General features: G+C 35.6%; 1 protein-coding gene across 6 annotated transcripts in view; it reads left to right on the top strand.

Moving 5' to 3' along the window:
• LOC105732479 (tolloid-like protein 1) overlaps positions 1-18385 on the top strand; it is a 256428-nt gene that overhangs the window by 211121 nt on the left and 26922 nt on the right. For 5 of the 6 annotated variants that reach the window (XM_012474568.3, XM_064383750.1, XM_064383749.1 and 2 more), the window contains 2 exons: positions 3602-3727; positions 6932-7059. The exons of the other annotated variant lie outside the window; for it this stretch is intronic. In XM_012474568.3, the coding sequence (XP_012329991.1) occupies positions 3602-3727; positions 6932-7059 (254 nt within the window). The remainder of the gene's footprint in view (positions 1-3601; positions 3728-6931; positions 7060-18385) is intronic. 6 annotated transcript variants of the gene reach the window in all.

Genomic DNA, 18385 nt, shown 5'->3' with positions numbered 1-18385 from the left:
AAACTTTTTATTTTTGAATCTTGCAAGAACTTGATACAGGTTGCCACTTCAGTTCCATCCAGTATGTATTATTCATAGACTGATGACCTCTGATAGTCTCAGAGGTTCACTGTAGTCCTCTGATGGAAGAATACCCCTTCACTTTTTCCTAATGATGGGCCTTTTCTTTATCTTACATGAAGGAATGGAAAGCAGATATGTTCATTCCAAAGAAGGGGGCTAATTTCCATCTGCAGAAAATAAATGCTTTTATTTTTCCTCAATAAAACATTTATTTCTAGCACTAAGAAAAACTCTTTTGCTTTATTCTGTGTCTAGTATATGAAAATGCCAGAAAATTTCAAATAAATTATTGATAGAATTTTAAATTTTTAAATGTGTTATGCAGGCATTATGAGAAATGTTTAAATCTCTCTCTCCTCCTTCCTTTTCCCTTTCCTTTGATTTCTGCTGTTCGAAAAAACAGTTTTTGTCCTAAGAGGAGAAATGGAAAGTGAAAACATAAGTTAATTATGTTTGCAAACAGCTTTTTCCCAAGTTTGGTGACCTTTCATAAATAAGAAATCTACAATATATTTGCAGAATTTATCTTTTATGAAGTTGCTATTTCTCATAACCATAAGAAATCCAAAATTACATTCACTTTAATTAGTCTATTAACTCCTGTTCAAACAAGTGTTTTTAAAACAACCACACTGTATTTACTACTCTGCAGATGAATTAAAACATTTTTCAAAATATAGTGCAAAATACCAAAATTTTTAGATCTGCATGATGTAAAACATCTGAATAATTTTAAGTATTCCAATGACTTCCTGAAATTTTCTCTTTTGATATGACTGTTTGACACATGAAGCCACAGTTTTACATTGCTACTTTTGAGGATATAATAACTTTCCTCTGCTGCTTTTAGATGCTATTTTGATTAGTTCAGTTTTGAATTTTAGCTAAAATTTAGACTAACTGATAAATATATTTTAGTAGCCTGATAAGTTTTCATTTTCATGAGACCTTGATTAAGTTATGCGATATCAGATGTGTAAATGAGGCAGGAAACTCTGAAAAATTGGGAAAGTTAAAAAAAAAAATACTTAAAGAATAATGACTATGTAAATAACAATAACAACTCTTCTTCTGTTTGTTCTCCTTCTTTTTCTTTCTCTTCTTCTTTCTTTTCTTCTTCCTCTTCCTCCTCCTCGTCTGCTTTCTCTTCTTCCAAAAATTATTTTGCAATTATCATTATTTTTGAGCACAAGAAGAGTATTAATTGTTGGCTACAAAATCATTGAAATATAATTGATTTTATTTTTAATTTGATCTCTCCTTAGTTACTACTATTATAGGTCAGTTTATTTTTAACAAATCTTGCAACTAATGATACCTAGATATATGAGCAGATGACTTGACTCTTCCACTAGAGTGAAGTTTGGATGTTAGGGATATTTTATGTTTTGAAATTATTTTTCTTATAAAATAACTGTGAATTTTAACACTCACAGCAATAATTCATGTGTTATTAAATAACACTTGTGTTCACATTTGTATTTTAGCATTTTTGTATCTTTCATGTATGGCAGTCCAAACAGAAACCAATAAAAGGGTGATTCAGGCCGTGTCTACCTCCACACTGTTCATCTCTGAGCAGTTCATCTGTTTATCAGTGAATTGAAAATGTGAACTAATTTTAAACTATTTTCAAAGGTTTGGTTGACCCAGGGTACAACTAAAGTTCACTCTATGAGGTCTTATATTAGGTACGCCAAACCATTGTTATATAAACATTTGCATAGGAAATGTGTGTCTATTTCAGAATAATTCTGGCACCAGCATTTTCTTAATTGGTTCCTTCCATTTAACAGAGATATATACATTCACTCATAAGGAAGCATTTTTCTGAAGTTTCTTAAGGCAAAGAGCCTCTGGAAAGTCAGAATAAAAAAATGAATTTAAGCAATTTACTGTTTAACTATCTGAATCAGAAAATGCAGGCAGCTGACACCATAGTGGTAGGAAGTATGGTTTACTGTCTACCCATTCTGTATAAGTCATTCATAATTCATAAACTGTGATTCTCACTGTTGATGCAATTAATGGAATAAGAGTTCAAAATTACACTAAATTGCTCTAAAATTAATTTTACAAATCTAATTTTCTGTTATTTTTTTCTGCGTTTCAGTATTTGATGCTCTTTCACAGAATCGTTTTGTTTATTCTACTGTTTTGCTTTTTGCTTAGTCTCCATAGTAAGTGTTGAAAGAATAATGGAAGTGTCAAGAATAGGTGGAGAACACGTGAATCACAAATATACTAATTACGACATATTCTTTAAAAACTGAGATTGCCTGTATTTATTTAAAATATTCAGCTATGGAGCAATGCATTAATATCGCCTGTTAAGCATGTGTGTCATGTAATCAATCTTCAAATGTGACAAAATAGATGCATATTTAAAAATTATTATCAGATTATTTGATAAAAATATCTTCCCTAAACCTTTTCCTATGGAATGAATATTGATTTGATAAAAAAGCAAAAACAGTGTACTTTTTATGCCAACAAGAACTTGCTAGTGCCCGTTAGAAAAATCAGCTGAGAGTGGACAATTTGAATTCAGCCTAACTTCTTATATGACTATAACATATCCTTTTGTTCTCTATGTGTGGGAGTGATGAAAGTCTGAGTGATGTGCCATCATACATCTGTGTCAGGAGCAATCTGCCAGTTTTGATGTTAATGGACAAGCCAGCTATGGAATGACAGCTGAGTGACACAGAGTGATGGTTGATGCCTCACCAAATTGACTGCCTGTTAATCTAGTTTGGCTTTTTTCCCTGTAGTGAATTTTTTGGCTATTTCATGAGGCTTACATTTCCTAGTCTAATCTTTACTTTACTTTTAGCACACTAAAAGCCTTTTAGGGGATAACTTTTAATAAACTTCTCTGCCAGAGTAGATTTGTTTAAAATACATAAATTTCATTTCTTCTTGAGAATAGTCTAATTATGCCTTTTTCTGTCTTGGAGTGCTATGAAGTATCCCAATTCATTAATGCTAAGCATAACCGCAGAGTTAATGCAGAAAAAAAAATCAACTACAGTAATTATACTGAGTGATTTTTTAAAGTGATTACATACAAATCTTGGAACCTTGTTTAGCCTCTGTCTGTATACCATGGTTAATATATTGAAGGGTATCCCTCTACTTAAATGCTATTTCTTGTCTCTATTCAAACTATGCACAATTTTAAATTTATTTCTAAATATTGGCAATAAATGTTTAGGGTTAATTTGTAAAAAGATCTATTGATTCCCTCTTTCTCCTACTCAAAACTTCAACTCCAGCATAGGAATAAAAGAGGATTACAAGTTGTTATCGTAGCACTAATGGTCTTGGAAACTTGATTCATGGTACAAGCCTTCAAGCTAAACAAGGAAAGGGTAAAACTAAAAGATCATACATTTTTGTTTGTTTTATACTTGGAACAGAAGAAGCCATGACTTAGCTTACCCTTTGGCAATGTTAACCATAGCTAAATGACTCTCTGTGATATCCTTTGTTTTTAAAGTTACTTAGTAAACTATGGAATTTATCTCTTTGCTAGACAAAGACGAATGCTCTAAGGATAATGGTGGATGTCAGCACGAATGTGTCAACACGATGGGAAGTTACATGTGTCAATGCCGTAGTGGATTTGTGCTGCATGAAAATAAACATGATTGCAAGGAAGGTACGGCAAGGAATACACTTTTCTTGACAACATGTAGAATTTCATGTGGTTCTGTTAAAGCACTGCTCCAAGTAGAGTTAATCATTTCAATGAGTGATATCACAGTGGGCTATCTAAATGTCAAAAAACAAAATTCTGTGTGATGTTCAAAGATCCAAGGCAAATTACTGGATCTGGACTTCGCACATAGGTGGCATTAGAGTAGCTTTGAATAGCAGACATAGTAGCTGCTAGGCTACCATCTGGTAGCCAGAAAAGCACCACATTCTCCCCATGTCTTTGTGGAGCAGACCTTATAACACAATGCATATTTAAACTTAACTTCTGCTGAATGTTTTGCATTTGGTGTAATATTCCTCCCAAAAATATCTTGTATATTTTGTGTATGTGCTACATAAGTGATGCGCCTTTAAATACCAGGAGTATCAAATTCAAATGCCTACCACAGGGAAGACATTTGAAAATGGTAGACACTGTGCCATTTAAAGTTTTAAGTCATGGTTTTGGTCCAGAAAAGCTTAATAGAGCATAATAATACCCTGTCAGACTTTGTCCTTGAGGCCTTACAAAATTCAAAATTTTTATAAACCAATAATATTATTCCCCTTAGCCACTATGAGCTAAATGGGAACAATACATAGTTATTCAGCTCTTATTTCTTCCTTTGAGAGTCTGTTCCCGAATTTCCTACTAAAATTGGATTTATACTTGTTTTGAGAATAGAATTACTAAGGCAAATTTTGTAAACGTAGTCATCATATGTATATTGGAAGGTACCTGACTCTAACCACAGTTAGATAACATTTTTTTTTGTGTGTGAAAACACTGGAATCATAGAGAATATCCTCAGTTGACCCTTGTTCCATTCAGCTCCTTTCAAATATGGTCACGTGTCAGGGATTTTTTTTTTCATTGAGTTAATGACACTATGCAGAATCATACACAAACAGAAATTTTTCTTTCTCTATTTTCATGTAAAAGCATAATATCTGTAACTTGGTAAGATACAATATGCTATTAAATCAATAGGTTAGGAAATAAACCCAGGTTTTTGTGGGTTTTTTTTTTTTCATTTTGAAACAGGATCTCCCTCTGTCACCCAGGCTGGAGTGCAATGGAGTGATCTCAGCTCATTGTAGTCTCGACCTCCCAGGCTTAAGCAATTCTCCCACCTTGGCCTCCCGAGTAGCTGGGACTACAGGTGCACACCACCATGCCTGGCTAATTTTTTGTGTTTTTTGTAGAGATGGGTTTTCCCCATGTTGCCCAGGCTGGTCTGTTAACTCCTGAGCTCAAGCAATCCACTCACCTCAGCCTCCCAAAGTGCTGGGATTGCAGGCATAAGCCACTGCAGTTGGCCCAGGCTTTTGTTTTTTGTTTTGCAGACATTGAAGGTAATTCAGAGAAAAAAAGAAGACAGCTTTTTTTTTTTTTTTGAGACGTAGTTTCGCTCTTGATACCCAGGCTGGAGTGCAATGGCGCGATCTCGGCTCACCGCAACCTCCGCCTCCTGGGTTCAGGCAATTCTCCTGCCTCAGCCTCCCGAGTAGCTGGGATTACAGGCACGCGCCAACATGCCCAGCTAATTTTTTGTATTAGTAGAGACGGGGTTTCACCATGTTGACCAGGATGGTCTCGATCTCTTGACCTCGTGATCCACCCGCCTCGGCCTCCCAAAGTGCTGGGATTACAGGCTTGAGCCACTGCGCCCGGCCAAGAAGACAGCTTTTATAGATTATACATGTATCCTGTGGATCGTGGGTAGCAAATATGTCTCTGTTTATTACATAAATGATATAGGAAACTTCGTTATAGATAAAACAGCATCCAGACACACTGTAATAAACTTGTCTTATCGCCAGGAAAGTGGTCAGATCATCTTTTACCTTCACTATAGTACATGCTCCTTGTACAGTTTAGCAATGAGCCTCTCAACCCAGTCTCAGTGTAATTGCCACATTCTGCCCGGTTTACATTTCACATGGCGAGGCAGAGACAGAAACAATGGAATTTAGAAAACCCTTGTCATAACTTGATCCAAACTTTTAAGGCTGTTGTCTTGCTACCATAATCGTAGATTATTAGACGGGAACTGAATTTTACCTTCCACTTTATGTGATCTTCTGTTGCAAATACAGGTCTCCCTATAGAAACCTAGCACAATTAAGATGAAGGTCTAGTGTGAATGAATGCAGCAGAGCAAGAAGCAGCAACTACAGAAAGCGCATTAACTAATGGGCATGTTACCCTTGTTGTGTGGCCCTGAAGGGTATAACAGGCGTGTTGTCCATTGAATAAAGTATTTAACCAAATATATTGCTCAGGAAATTTTAGAAATCTGTATTTTAGAATGGGATACACAATACATAACAAATAATCCCAGTCTAAACAAGAATGTATGATATAGAGCTTCATAAATTATACAGAAAGAACACAGCTTGAAGATATTAAGTATTTTTTAAATTTGACATTAACTGTGTGGAATGATCTTGTCTAAAATGAGGTTATTTTGGTTGTTAAAAAAAAAACTCTTCAATAATTATACTGATTGAATGAGGTATCCTTTGAAGTTAGTCCAGAAACACCTCTAGGGCAGGGCTAGTAGCTGTTTGCTTATTTTTCCCCTTAGTGCTTCCATTTGCTTTGATGACATTAGGGCTAATTTATTTTAGAAGCTAAAATTGTGGTGTAGGTATTCAAGTGTATATTTAACTAAGGGAGAGAGAAAATGTAAATACTTGATTCATAAGGTGCCTTAATGATGTTAATTAGCTATAAATGATGTTTCTTTTAATAGGAAAAAGAAATGAAAATGGCATAGTCCAAGATGTTTATTTGTGACATTGGATTAAATATTTTGCACATGCCCAGTGTTGATATTCTCTACTGTCAATATATGTTGCACTGTTAAATTCTGAGCTACAGACCCATCAGTTTAAAGTGAAAGTTCATTTTCTTTTAGGCATTTATCTGATTTATGGTAAATACTTAATTTCATATGAGACAGACAACAAACTGCCTGATTATTCTCAGCAACATAGTTTCCAGCGTAGAGGAATATGATAATCGACACTGCAGTGATAATTAGCTGGTATTCAGGAAAGTCTTTCAACAGGGCAGTGGGCAAATAGGCTGCTTTCTGCCTCAAACCTGGGCTGCATTTCCACACTGTCACACTGTCTGATATTATGGTTATTGGTGCAGCTGAGTGTGAACAGAAGATCCACAGTCCAACTGGCCTCATCACCAGTCCCAACTGGCCAGACAAGTACCCAAGCAGAAAAGAATGCACATGGGAAATCAGCGCCACTCCTGGCCACCGAATCAAATTAGTAAGTGAGCACATCCTTTTTCTTTCCGTTAAGCTGACTGCCCTTGTCTTTCACTACAAGCACTTGGAAATAAAATGAAGGCTTATCTAATTGAATTGAATAATTAGGCAGCTGGAAAAGATTTTTCGTCTCATGCTTTTCTACTAGCACTAAAATCCTTGGCTTCCTACATCAAGGTGACTGCCATATTGTTCTCCCTACAGTTTCTTATTCTGGATGTTTTAAAAGGCCTTACCAAAGTTGCTGCAAAACAGCAGTCTTTATTCCCTAATATATTACTGGTAATTATATTTCCAAATTTGGAAAATAAATGAAGGAATGAAAAAATCAGAAATTTGCAAGAAAGCAATAGAATAATAATTCACTTAAACCCAGCATAGCATATTCTACTGGTTGCACCAATTCCATATATGTATGTGTTTTTTATAATAATATAAATTTTATCTTGTGGTTTATAGAATATTATTTTTGCATAATATATTGCCCTCTATACAAAGATACTGATGTCCTTAGATTTCACTCACATTTTATTCAGCATGAGTTATTCAAATATGAGTATAATGTTTGTCTTATCTCTCCTACATTCTTTGAATTTTGCATTCTGGCCTGCTCATAAATAATAAACATAATAAGTGTTAAATTTCATTATAGGCTACAGAGTGCTTGAAGAGTGTAATCTAAAGAAATAAAATTATCCCAGCTACTCAGGAGGCTGAGGTAGGAGAATTGCCTGAACCCAGGAGGCAGAGGTTGCAGTGAGCTGAGATCGCGCCATTGCACTCCAGCCTGGGTAACAAGAGCGAAACTCCATCTCAAAAAAAAAAAAAAGAAATAAAATTATACAAATGTAGAAATGTTAACAATTTCCTGCAATATGTTGTTTTTAGAAGCAGAAAGCAGTGCCAGTGAACAAGGGTCAGGAAAGAGTCTAGCATGCACTTTAATAACAAAAAATATCTGAGGAGTGAGGCTATCAGTCCAAAGTAGCTCACTGGATCAGTACAATCATAAGCTTAATTTCTAAATTTCTTGTTTTGACTCTTCCCGTCGGTGAATATTATTGGCCAATAAAAAGACCTTATTTATATACAGCTTTATAATAAAATCAGAGACAGTCACCAAGAAATTCATATTCCTAGTATGGAGATCCTTCCAGTCTCTATAGTTGTAAATGACTGCCCAGACAGAGACATCAGTTCATTTCAGCCACACTGTTGAAGTGTATTAAATGCTGAAATGACAGCACTATAGGAATTTAGTTGCTCTCTAGTCCTGTCCAAGGTCCTGATTGAGAGGATAATTCCCTGGACCTTATGGTAACTCCCTGAATCTTATGGGCTGAAATATAGAGGCTGCATTTTTTTCAGGAGAGCACTTTCCTAAAGGAGTTGGAAAAGCTGATTTGACTGAAGACATTTATTTATTTCAATCTAAATTTTGTTGGGTATTTTATTCTTTCTCTCTGAAGAACTTATTTTTATATTTTGTATAAAGTACGTGACAGTTTTCTTTCTCCATCTTGAATGCTTGACTCCATTTTTTTTCTGAAACATAGTTTTTCATCCTTCTTTTGTAAATCTTATATTTATGTGTAAGTTGTGATTCTTTTTTCTATGGCTGCCATCAAAATCTTCTTTTTATCAGCAATTTGAATATAATATATGCAGATGTGTGTGTTTATGTGTGTGTGTTTCTGTTTAGCGATTTTTTTATGTTTATCCTCCTCAGAATTCTCTGAATTTAGTGCATCCGTATTATGGGGTCTGTCATTAATTTTTGAAAATTATCAATTGTTATTTCTTCATATAATTATTCTGTGCCATTGTCTTTCTTCTGGGATTCAAATTACTTATGGGCTAGATTGTTTGCTGTTATCCCTCAACTCTTGGATGTTCAGTTCATTTTTTGCCCTTCTTTTTGAGTTTAAGTTTCAGTGATTTCTATTGACCTATCTTCAAATTCAGTAATTATTTCTTCAGCTGTCTTGAATCTACTGATGAACTTGTTGAAAGCATTCTTTGTCTCTATTATTATGTTCTTTATTTCTAGAATTTGCATTTCACTAATTACAGTTTCCATATGTACTAGTCTGTTTGGGCTGCCATAACGGATTACCACAGACTTATGGCTTAAACAACAGAAATTTATTTTCTTATAGTTTGCAGGCTAGAAGTCCAAGATTAAGGTGCCATAAGGCTTAGTGTCTGGTGAGGCCTCTCTTCCTGGCTTCTATATGGCCTCCTCCTCACTGTGTCCTCACATGGCATTTTCTCTGTGTATACATAGAGAGAGACAGAGCTCCAGTGTCTCTTACTCTTCTTATAAGAACACCAGCCCTATAGGATTAGGGCTGCATTCTTATGGCTTTATTTAACATTAATTACCTCCCTAAATATATCAGATTGGAGGTTAGGGCTTCAATGTTAATTTTTGAAAAACACAATTCAATCCATAACACCATTCTCTGCTGAAATCTCCTATCTGTTCTTGCATATGCTCTACATCTTCACTAGAATCTTTATCTTATCAATGTTAAATTCATACTTCCTTTAAATTCTGTTTGATATAAACATAGGGGCCACAGGCTTGAGTCTGTTCTGTTGATTGTTTTGTCTCATAGCTGCATTGTTTTTATTTTTCTTGCCTTTTTGTGTCTCATGTAATTTTTTAAATTAAAATCAGACATTATGTGTAAAATTGTAGAGACTTTATTTCTGGAAACGGATGCATCTCTTGTGTTAGACTATTAGCCTATGAGGAAGGGTGTTAGGTTGATTTAACCAGGAATTAAGCTGAGATTGGGTTTTCTTGTTCTATTATCTTCAGTGCACCACTGTCTTCAAATTATTTTTTCTTAGGATGGAGGCTGGGATTTAACAGGTGTTTCCTCAATGCTTCTATTTCACCCTTACCTTCTCTGTTCATCCCCACCACAAATATTGTTCCTCTCCACACTTTTTTGTCTTCTTCATCAGTGGTAGATGGCAGTTGCTTGTTACTTGGTGCTTGCTGGTCTGGTGGTGAAGGCAAGGGGTTCTTTATTATTTCAGTATAGCCTCCACCTTAGGCAGGCCCTGCATGTTCAGGTCTTGTGGTTGAGCTTTCTCAGGGGTCCTATTTCTTCTCTTCATGGCAGTGAAACTCTGTCTATATACCTTATGAGTGTTCCACGGGAGAGAGATTCTTTTCGGTCTCTTAGTGGTAGGAGATCTCTAATATTACTGGTATAAGATCCTGCATCCAGGACTTCCCCTAGGGGTAGTAGGTTTTGTTTTTGGTTTTATTTTGTTTTGACCTTTCCTCTGCCTCCAGTAGGTCTATAACTTTGTTGTAGAGGTGGCAGGATATTCTGCTTCTCCCTCACAGGCTTAAGGCTTTGTTTTCTGAAGAAGGATTACAGTAAGGCTTCAGACTTTTCTCACGGCAGTGATCACTTCCCTCTTGCAAGCCTGAAACACCAAGGAAGGCACTCATGCACCTCCTGCTTTTTCCACAAATTTTCTCATGAGCAGGAGGTGGAGGTCCATGGGAAAGGGTCTGCGAGTTTGCACAAGCTCCCTTCATATCTGCAGTTTCCATGAGTTCTATCCTCTCCCCCTCATCCACACATGACCTTTACCAATCCATCACCAATTTAATCAGAATGCTTTCTTTTTGCCTGGCTGTATGATACCAACATCTCTTCCTGTTGTAGTCTGCCAGTAGCACATCTTTTCTTGCAAAGACCTGACATTCAGTAGATTTCAGAATACTTGGTTGATTTGTGATTTCCATACTTCTGTGTGTTCAGCCAACATTGTGATTTTTTTTTTTTTTTGCACTTTACATCATGGCTTTTTCTTGTTTTGAGGGTAGAAGGAAAACTAGTTCCAACTTTCTATATCCAAGGGGAAGTAGAACTCCTGATATACCCCAGTTTTAAAAATAGCAATACTCAATCCTTTCTCAATTATATCTTTCAGCTTGAAACATCCCGTCTAACTCTAGGGCAATCTGTTCCTTCACAAATTACAGGATTTATTTATTTATTTTTTGCCAATATTCGACTTGAGAATGAGGATATAAAGTATGTCTGTTCAACAATGGTCATACCTGTTGGTTTCTTAAGCAGGTAATATTTAGAAGCACAATGAGAGCCTTAATGCAAGTATTAAACTTTATTTTAGGAAACGGAATTTGTGTTTTTTGTGGGAGTAGTTACAATGTAAGCCAGGTTTTTCAATTGCTTGCGTGCATCAGAATTACCTGAAAAGCTTGTGAAAACACACATCTCTGCCACACCAGAATTTCTGATTCAGAGCATAATATTGATTCCCACCATCCTATCCCGTGGATCATGTTCATAAAAAACCTGACTCTCAATATCATCTTAAGAGTCAGGGTTAGTAGAAAGTGTGTCACAACAGATTAGCCCCCAACTCCAAGTAACATTTCGATTCTATATTTTTTGACTCTTGCCATTTTGACATTATAGTTGCTTGTGTTTCTTCTGATTGCCTTTCTGCACATAATGTAACTGTTACCTAGTGTTATCTACTTTAAAACTAAAATCACTGTTGTTATGGATATCAGCCAATAGACATTTGGTGAACAATACTTTATACTAACAGTTCAAATCATTCGATCACTTACCCGTGTACTTTGACATTTATAACACAGGAAATTTCATCAAGATTTTACAGTGTGTAAAATAAAAGCATTTTGCCTGATTTCTTTAGGATCTTTGATTGTTACTTTTTTTTTTTGTTGTTGTTGTTATTGTTTTTTGGAGTTGGAGTCTTGCTCTGTCGCCTGGACTGGAGTGCAGTGGTGCAATCTCAGCTCACTGCAACCTCCAACTTCGAGGTTCAAGCAATTCTCCTGCCTCAGCCTCCCGAGTAGCTGGGATTACAGGCGTGTGCCACTATGCCTGGCTAATATTTATATTTTAGTAGAGACAAGGTCGTGATCTACCCGCCTCAACCTCCCAAAGTGCTGGGATTATAGACATAAACCACCATGCCCTGGCTGAACTTTAATTTTTTTTTTCTTTTTTTAATTGTACTTTAGGTTCTGGGTACATGTGCAGATCATGCAGGATTGTTGCATAGGTACATACATGGGAATGTGGTTTGCTGCCTCCATTCCTCTGTCACCTATATCTGGCATTTCTCCCCATGTTATTTCTCCCCAACCCCCTCAACTTCCACTGTGCCTCCTGGAGCCCCCCCCAACAGACCCCAGCGTGTGATGCTCTCCTCCCTGTGTCCATGTGTTCTCATTGTTCAACACCTGCCTATGAGTGAGAACATGCGGTGTTTGATTTTCTGTTCTGTGTCAGTTTGCTGAGAATGATGGTTTCCAGATTCATCCATGTCTTTACAAAGGACATGAACTCATCGTTTTTTATGGCTGCATAATATTCCATGGTGTGTATGTGCCACATTTTTCCTGTCCAGTCTATCATCGATGGGCATTTGGGCTGGTTCCAGGTCTTTGCTATTGTAAACAGTGCTGCTGCAATGAGCATACGTGTGCATGTGTCCTTATAATAGAACGATTTATAATCCTTTGGATATATACTCAGTAATGGGATTGCTGGGTCAAATGGAATTTCTATTTCTAGGTCCTTGAGGAATCTCCATACTGTCTTCCACAATGGTTGAACTAACTTACACTCCCACCAACAGTGTGAAAGTCTTCCTATTTCTCCACATCCTCTCCAGCATCTATTGTCTCCAGATTTTTTAATGATTGCCATTCTAACTGGCGTGAGATGGTATCTCAATGTGGTTTTGATTTGCATTTCTCTAATGACCAGTGATGATGAGCATTTTTTCATGTTTATTGCCGTCATGTATGTCTTCTTTTGAAAAGTGTCTGTTCATATCCTTCTCCCACTTTTGAATGGGTTTTGATTTTTATGGGAAAATTTCAACCAAAACTGAAATTTAGAAAATGGAGTCAACGAAACTTGAAAAATTATGAAATATTTTAATCTTCTTAGGTTGAGAACTCCTGACACTTGGTTACCAGCTGGCTTCATTATTGGCAAGTGCAGAGATGAAAAGCAAAGAAAACATTTGGGTCCCTGTGTATACAATGGAGCTTTCTTCACAATTCATGAATTGATACCCCTCTTTCCTTATGCTGGGTGGGAAAATAAGAAATAAATAAATTTATTTTTCTTTTTTAAATTTACCTTTTCTAACTGACAGATAAAACTGCTTGTATTTACCATGTACAATGTGATATATTGAAGTATATGTACATTGTTTAATGACTAAATTTAGCTAATTAATAAATGTGTTACCCATGTTTTGATCATATTTGTGGGGTAAAACACTTAACATCCACTATCGTAGCATTTTTCAAGAGTGTAATACGTTATTAACTGTAAGTCACCATGTTGTATCGTGGTTCTATTGAATTTATTACTTCCATCTAACTGAAATTTTGTATTTTTTGAGTAACATCTACCCAGCCCTTTCCCATCTCAACCACCCTAGCCTTTGATCAACACAATTTAACTCTCTGCTTCTTTAAGTTTGATCATTTTAGATTCTCCCTATAACTGTGACCATGTAGTATTTATTTTCACTTAACATAATGTCCTACAGGTTCATCTATGTTGTTACAAATGACAAGATTTCTTTCATTTTGTGGCTGAATAGTACTCCACTCTGTGTGTGTGTGTGTGTGTGTGTGTATATATATATATATATGCCATGTTTTGTAATCTGTTCATCCATTAATGGACACTTAGGTTCATTCCATATCTTAGCTATTGTGAATAATGCTGCAATGAACATGGGAGCAACAGACATTTCTTCTACATTCTGATTTCATTTCTTTTGGATATATACCCAGTATGGAATTGCTGGACCATAGGGTAATTCTATTTTTAACTTTTTGAGAACCCTCCATACTGTTTTCTATAATGGCTGTACTAATTGACATTCCCCAAAACAGTGTGCAAGTATTCCCTTTTGTCAACGTCTTCACCAACACTTGCTATCTTTTGTGTTTATGATAACAGTCATTCTAGGAGGTGTGAGGTGATACCTCATTTTGGTTTTGATTTGCATTTTCTTGATGGTTAGTGACGTTGAGCATTTTTTCAAATATCTGTTGGTCATTTGTATCTCTTCTTCTTCTTTTTTTTTTTTTTTTTTTTTGAGACAGAGTCTTGCACTGTTGCCCAGGCTGTAATGCAGTGACACAATCTTGGCTCACTGCAATCTCTGCCTCCTGGGTTCAAGCAATTCTTCTGCTTCAGCCTCCCGAGTAGCTGTGACTTCAGGCACGCGCCACCACGCCGAGCTATTTTTTTTTTTTGTATTTTTGGTGGAGACAGGGTTTCACCATGTTGGCCAGGGTGGTCTTGATCTCCTGACCTAATGATTCTCCCATCTGGGCCTCCCAAAGTGCTGGGATTACAGGCATGAGCCACCTTGCCCAGCTTGTATCTCTTCTTTTGAGAAATGTCTATTTAAGTCCTTTGCCTGTAAATTGGTCTATTTGTTTCCTTGCTATTGAGTTGAGTTCCTTATATATTTTGGATATTAGCCCTATAGCAGATGAATGGTTCATAAATATTTTCTCCCATTCTGTGGGTTGTCTTCCCACTCTGTTGATCACTCCCTTTCCTGTACCAAAGCTTGATGTAGTCTCATTTGTCTATTTTTGCTTTTTCTGTTTGTACTTTTGGGGTGAAATCTAAAAAGTCATTGCCAAGACCAGTGTCATGGAACATTTCCCCTATGTTTTCCTCTAGTAGTTTCATGGTTTTGAATCTTACATTTAAGTCTTTAATTCATTTAGAATTGATTTTTCAATATGGCATGACATATGGGTCTAATTTTGTTCTTCTGCATGTGGATATCCAGTTATCCCAACACCATTTGAGGATACTGTCCTTTCCTTTGTATGTTCTTGGCATCTTGGACAAAACACAGTTGGCTGTAAATGTGTGGATTTATTCCTGTGCTCACTGTTCTGTTTCATCGGTTTATGTGCCTGTTTTTATGCCAGTATTATGCTGTTTTGGTTATAATACCTTTGTAGTGTATTTTGAGGTCAAGTAGTAGGATTCTTCTAACTTTTCTAAGTTTGGTTTTCTCTTTTTCGGTTTTTGTTTTATTGAAGATTGCTTTGGCTAAGCAGAGTCTTCTGTGGTTCCATACAAATTTTAATATTTCTTTTCTATTCCTGTGAAAAATGCTATTTGTGTTTTCTTTCATCAACGTTTTATAGTTTTCAGTGTAGAGTTTTCCACCTACTGGGTTAAATTTATTCCAAAGTATTTTATTTTATTTTAGCTGTTGTAAATGGGATTGTTTTCCTGATTTCTTTTTCAGATAGTTTACTGCTAGTGAATATGAATGCTACTGATTTTGTCTATTGATTTTATAACTTGCAACTTCACAGAGTTTATTTATTACTTTCTAATAGGTTTCTTGTGGAGTCTTCAGGGTTTTCTCTGCATGAGATTGTGTTATCTGCAAACAGAGATAATTTACCTTTTTTTTTTTTTTTTTTTTCAATTTGGATGCCTTTTATTTCTATTGCCTAATTTCTCTGTCTAGGACCTCCAGTACTATACTAAATAGAAGTGGCAAGAGTGGGCATGCTTGTCTAATTTTGGATCTTAGAGGAAAAGCTTTCAGGTTTTCTCAGTTGATTCTGATGTTAGCTGTGGGTTTGTCATATATAGCTTTTACTGTGTTGTTGCATATTCTTTATATGCCTAATTTGTTGAGAGTTTTATTTTTATCAAGAAAAGATGTTGAATTGCCAAATATGTTTTTCTACTAATATGATCAGATGGTTTTTGTCCTTCATTCTGTTACTATCATGCATCACATTTATAGATATGCATATGTTGAACCATCCTTGCATCCTTGAGATGAATCCCACTTTATCATAGTGAATGATCTTTTCAATGTGCTGTTGAATTCACTTTGGTTGTGTTTTGTTGAAGACTTTTCATCAATGTTCATTAGTGATATTGGTCTTCAGGTTTTTTGTTGTTGTTGGGTAATTGTCTGGTTTTGGGATCAGGATAAGACAACATTTCTATATATTCTCTATTCAAATTAAAAGCAAAGAAAAGAAAATTGTCAGTGAAGACAATTTTATGAGGCTATTTTTTAAAATCCTGGTTTATGAATTTTGAAAGCCTACTATACTTTCTAATCCAAATTGTCCTGTAACTTGATATATGGTTTTGTTGAATGACATGCAGGTAGTGGATGATAGGTATAAGCAAGCCTTCTTTCACTGTGTCTGAAACACAGTGAAAAACAATTATTTTGGTTAATTTGGGTTATAAGACTATAATCTCAAAATGATATTTAGATAATCTAGCAGTTACAGATAATAGGAATTACAATAAAATTCCTGTGTGCCCTTATGAGATAGGAGCATTTGTGTGCATGGTGTTCATTCACCATATGTATATTCAGTTTACAGTATGATTATCTAAATCTAGTATGCATAATTGTACATTAGTATGAGAACCGAACTATCAGAATCAGTTTATTTTAGATTCACATCGAGACTTAGGCATTATAATACAGTTAATATATTTTATGCACTGTTCTGGTTATCTACTGCTGCATAGCAAACTATCCCAAAACCTCAAGGCTTAAAAGAGGTACTGTTATATCTCATGGTTTGAGGGAGTGGCATCAGTATTTAAATAGTACTTTGCTGGTAATTTTTGTGTTATTGTGATATTGATTGATTCACCTGGGAGCATATCTGAAGGGTCAAGATAGCTGCAATTATATGTCTGTAACCTTGATGAGGAGGGCTAAAAGGCTGACTCAGCTGGGACAGCCATAACACCTACATATGACCATTGCAGCATGGTGGTCTCAAAGGAACCAGACTCTTGACTGTCAGTCTTGGATCCCCAAAGTGTCCCAAGAGGCCATTGAAGCCTCAGAAACCCATGAACATTACTTCAGAACATTCTATTGGTAAAGAAAATCATTAAGGCTAGCCAGGATTCAAGGGGAGGAGAATTAGACTAGAAACAACATAGCCTTGCCTTCCCAATTTAGTCTACTGACCTCCACAGCTGTAGAAGAATAAATTTGTATTGTTTTAAAACATTAAATGTTTGGCAATGTGCTACAGCAGATACACACAAAAAACACATTTGCTTTGTTTTTATTATGCACGCATGTGTTTATTTAATCGTGAGATACTGACTGCATTATTACAGCTTTAAAGTACAAAGAAATTGCAGTCAAAAGATGCTTGGGGGAAAAAAGTCTTCTTGCTAGAAAAGGGACAAAATTCTAAATGTATAAGTACAAGTATCTATTATCCCTGTTTTTATCCTGTCTTGGTTCTGAAAGACTCAACTGATCATTAAAATTTTGGGTGCCTTTTTTATATTTTGAATTAATGTTCATTCAAAACAAAATACTAACAAACAAATTTCTAGGCATCGGAGCATACTGCAATAAGCTAATGTGCTTATATCATTTTTAGTTGATTTATATCCTTGAGTTTCACCAAATGACATATAGTTACAAATTTTAGCTTCATATATGGAATATTTAAAAAACAAAAACATCTACAACTGTCATATATAATTATCCATCATAAATTCATAAAAATATATTTGATCAAAGTTATAGAGGACTCACAGAGAGGAAAGGTTCTTTTGAATTGGGAGACTGAGGTTTGTATTTCCACACTAACATTTTTTCCAGTGGCCTCTGATCCTTCAAATATTTTGTGGGAAACCAAATGACAGTTTTTACCAAAAACAGGAAAAGGTGAAAGATAGCTAGAATCTCGAAAGCTTTTCTTACAGTTGCTCAAATTGCATCAGTCTCTTTAATACTTTTAGTTTAAATGTTCACCTTTGCTAAATTTTATTTCTGCATGAAGTGCTATCATTTTATTATCTTGTCCTTTGTGAATATATGCAGTTACTCTGTAAGGACTCATTCTTTAGCGATTGCCAGTATTTTCAAGAAAGGAAACTCTACAGATGTTCATATGAGTGAACAGCATCTGGAAGCCTGGCCAGGGGCCAGCCAGGTAGATTAGGCTTGCTTGGGTGTTCCAGGAAGAAAGTTATTATTTCTACAGCCTACAACGAGAGTTCAATTTTATTTCTTTTGAATTGGACTCCTTAATCTCTTAGCTTGCTTGCCTTGTGGGAAATGCATTAGGATTTATGACTAGGGCCCAAGGTTATTCATTTGTTTTTTTGGCCTCTCTAAAACCTATATTATTAACCCTAAAATTACAGAAATATAATCATGGAATGAGTATGTTTTAAATTTTTTAATACCCAAATACTTATAAAGTCTTAAACACT

Source organism: Aotus nancymaae, unplaced genomic scaffold, assembly GCF_030222135.1.
Source record: "Aotus nancymaae isolate 86718 unplaced genomic scaffold, 86718_ANA_hifiasm-v0.15.2.pri h1tg000033l, whole genome shotgun sequence".
NCBI lineage: Eukaryota > Metazoa > Chordata > Mammalia > Primates > Aotidae > Aotus > Aotus nancymaae.
This window is presented reverse-complemented; position numbering and strand designations above follow the sequence as displayed.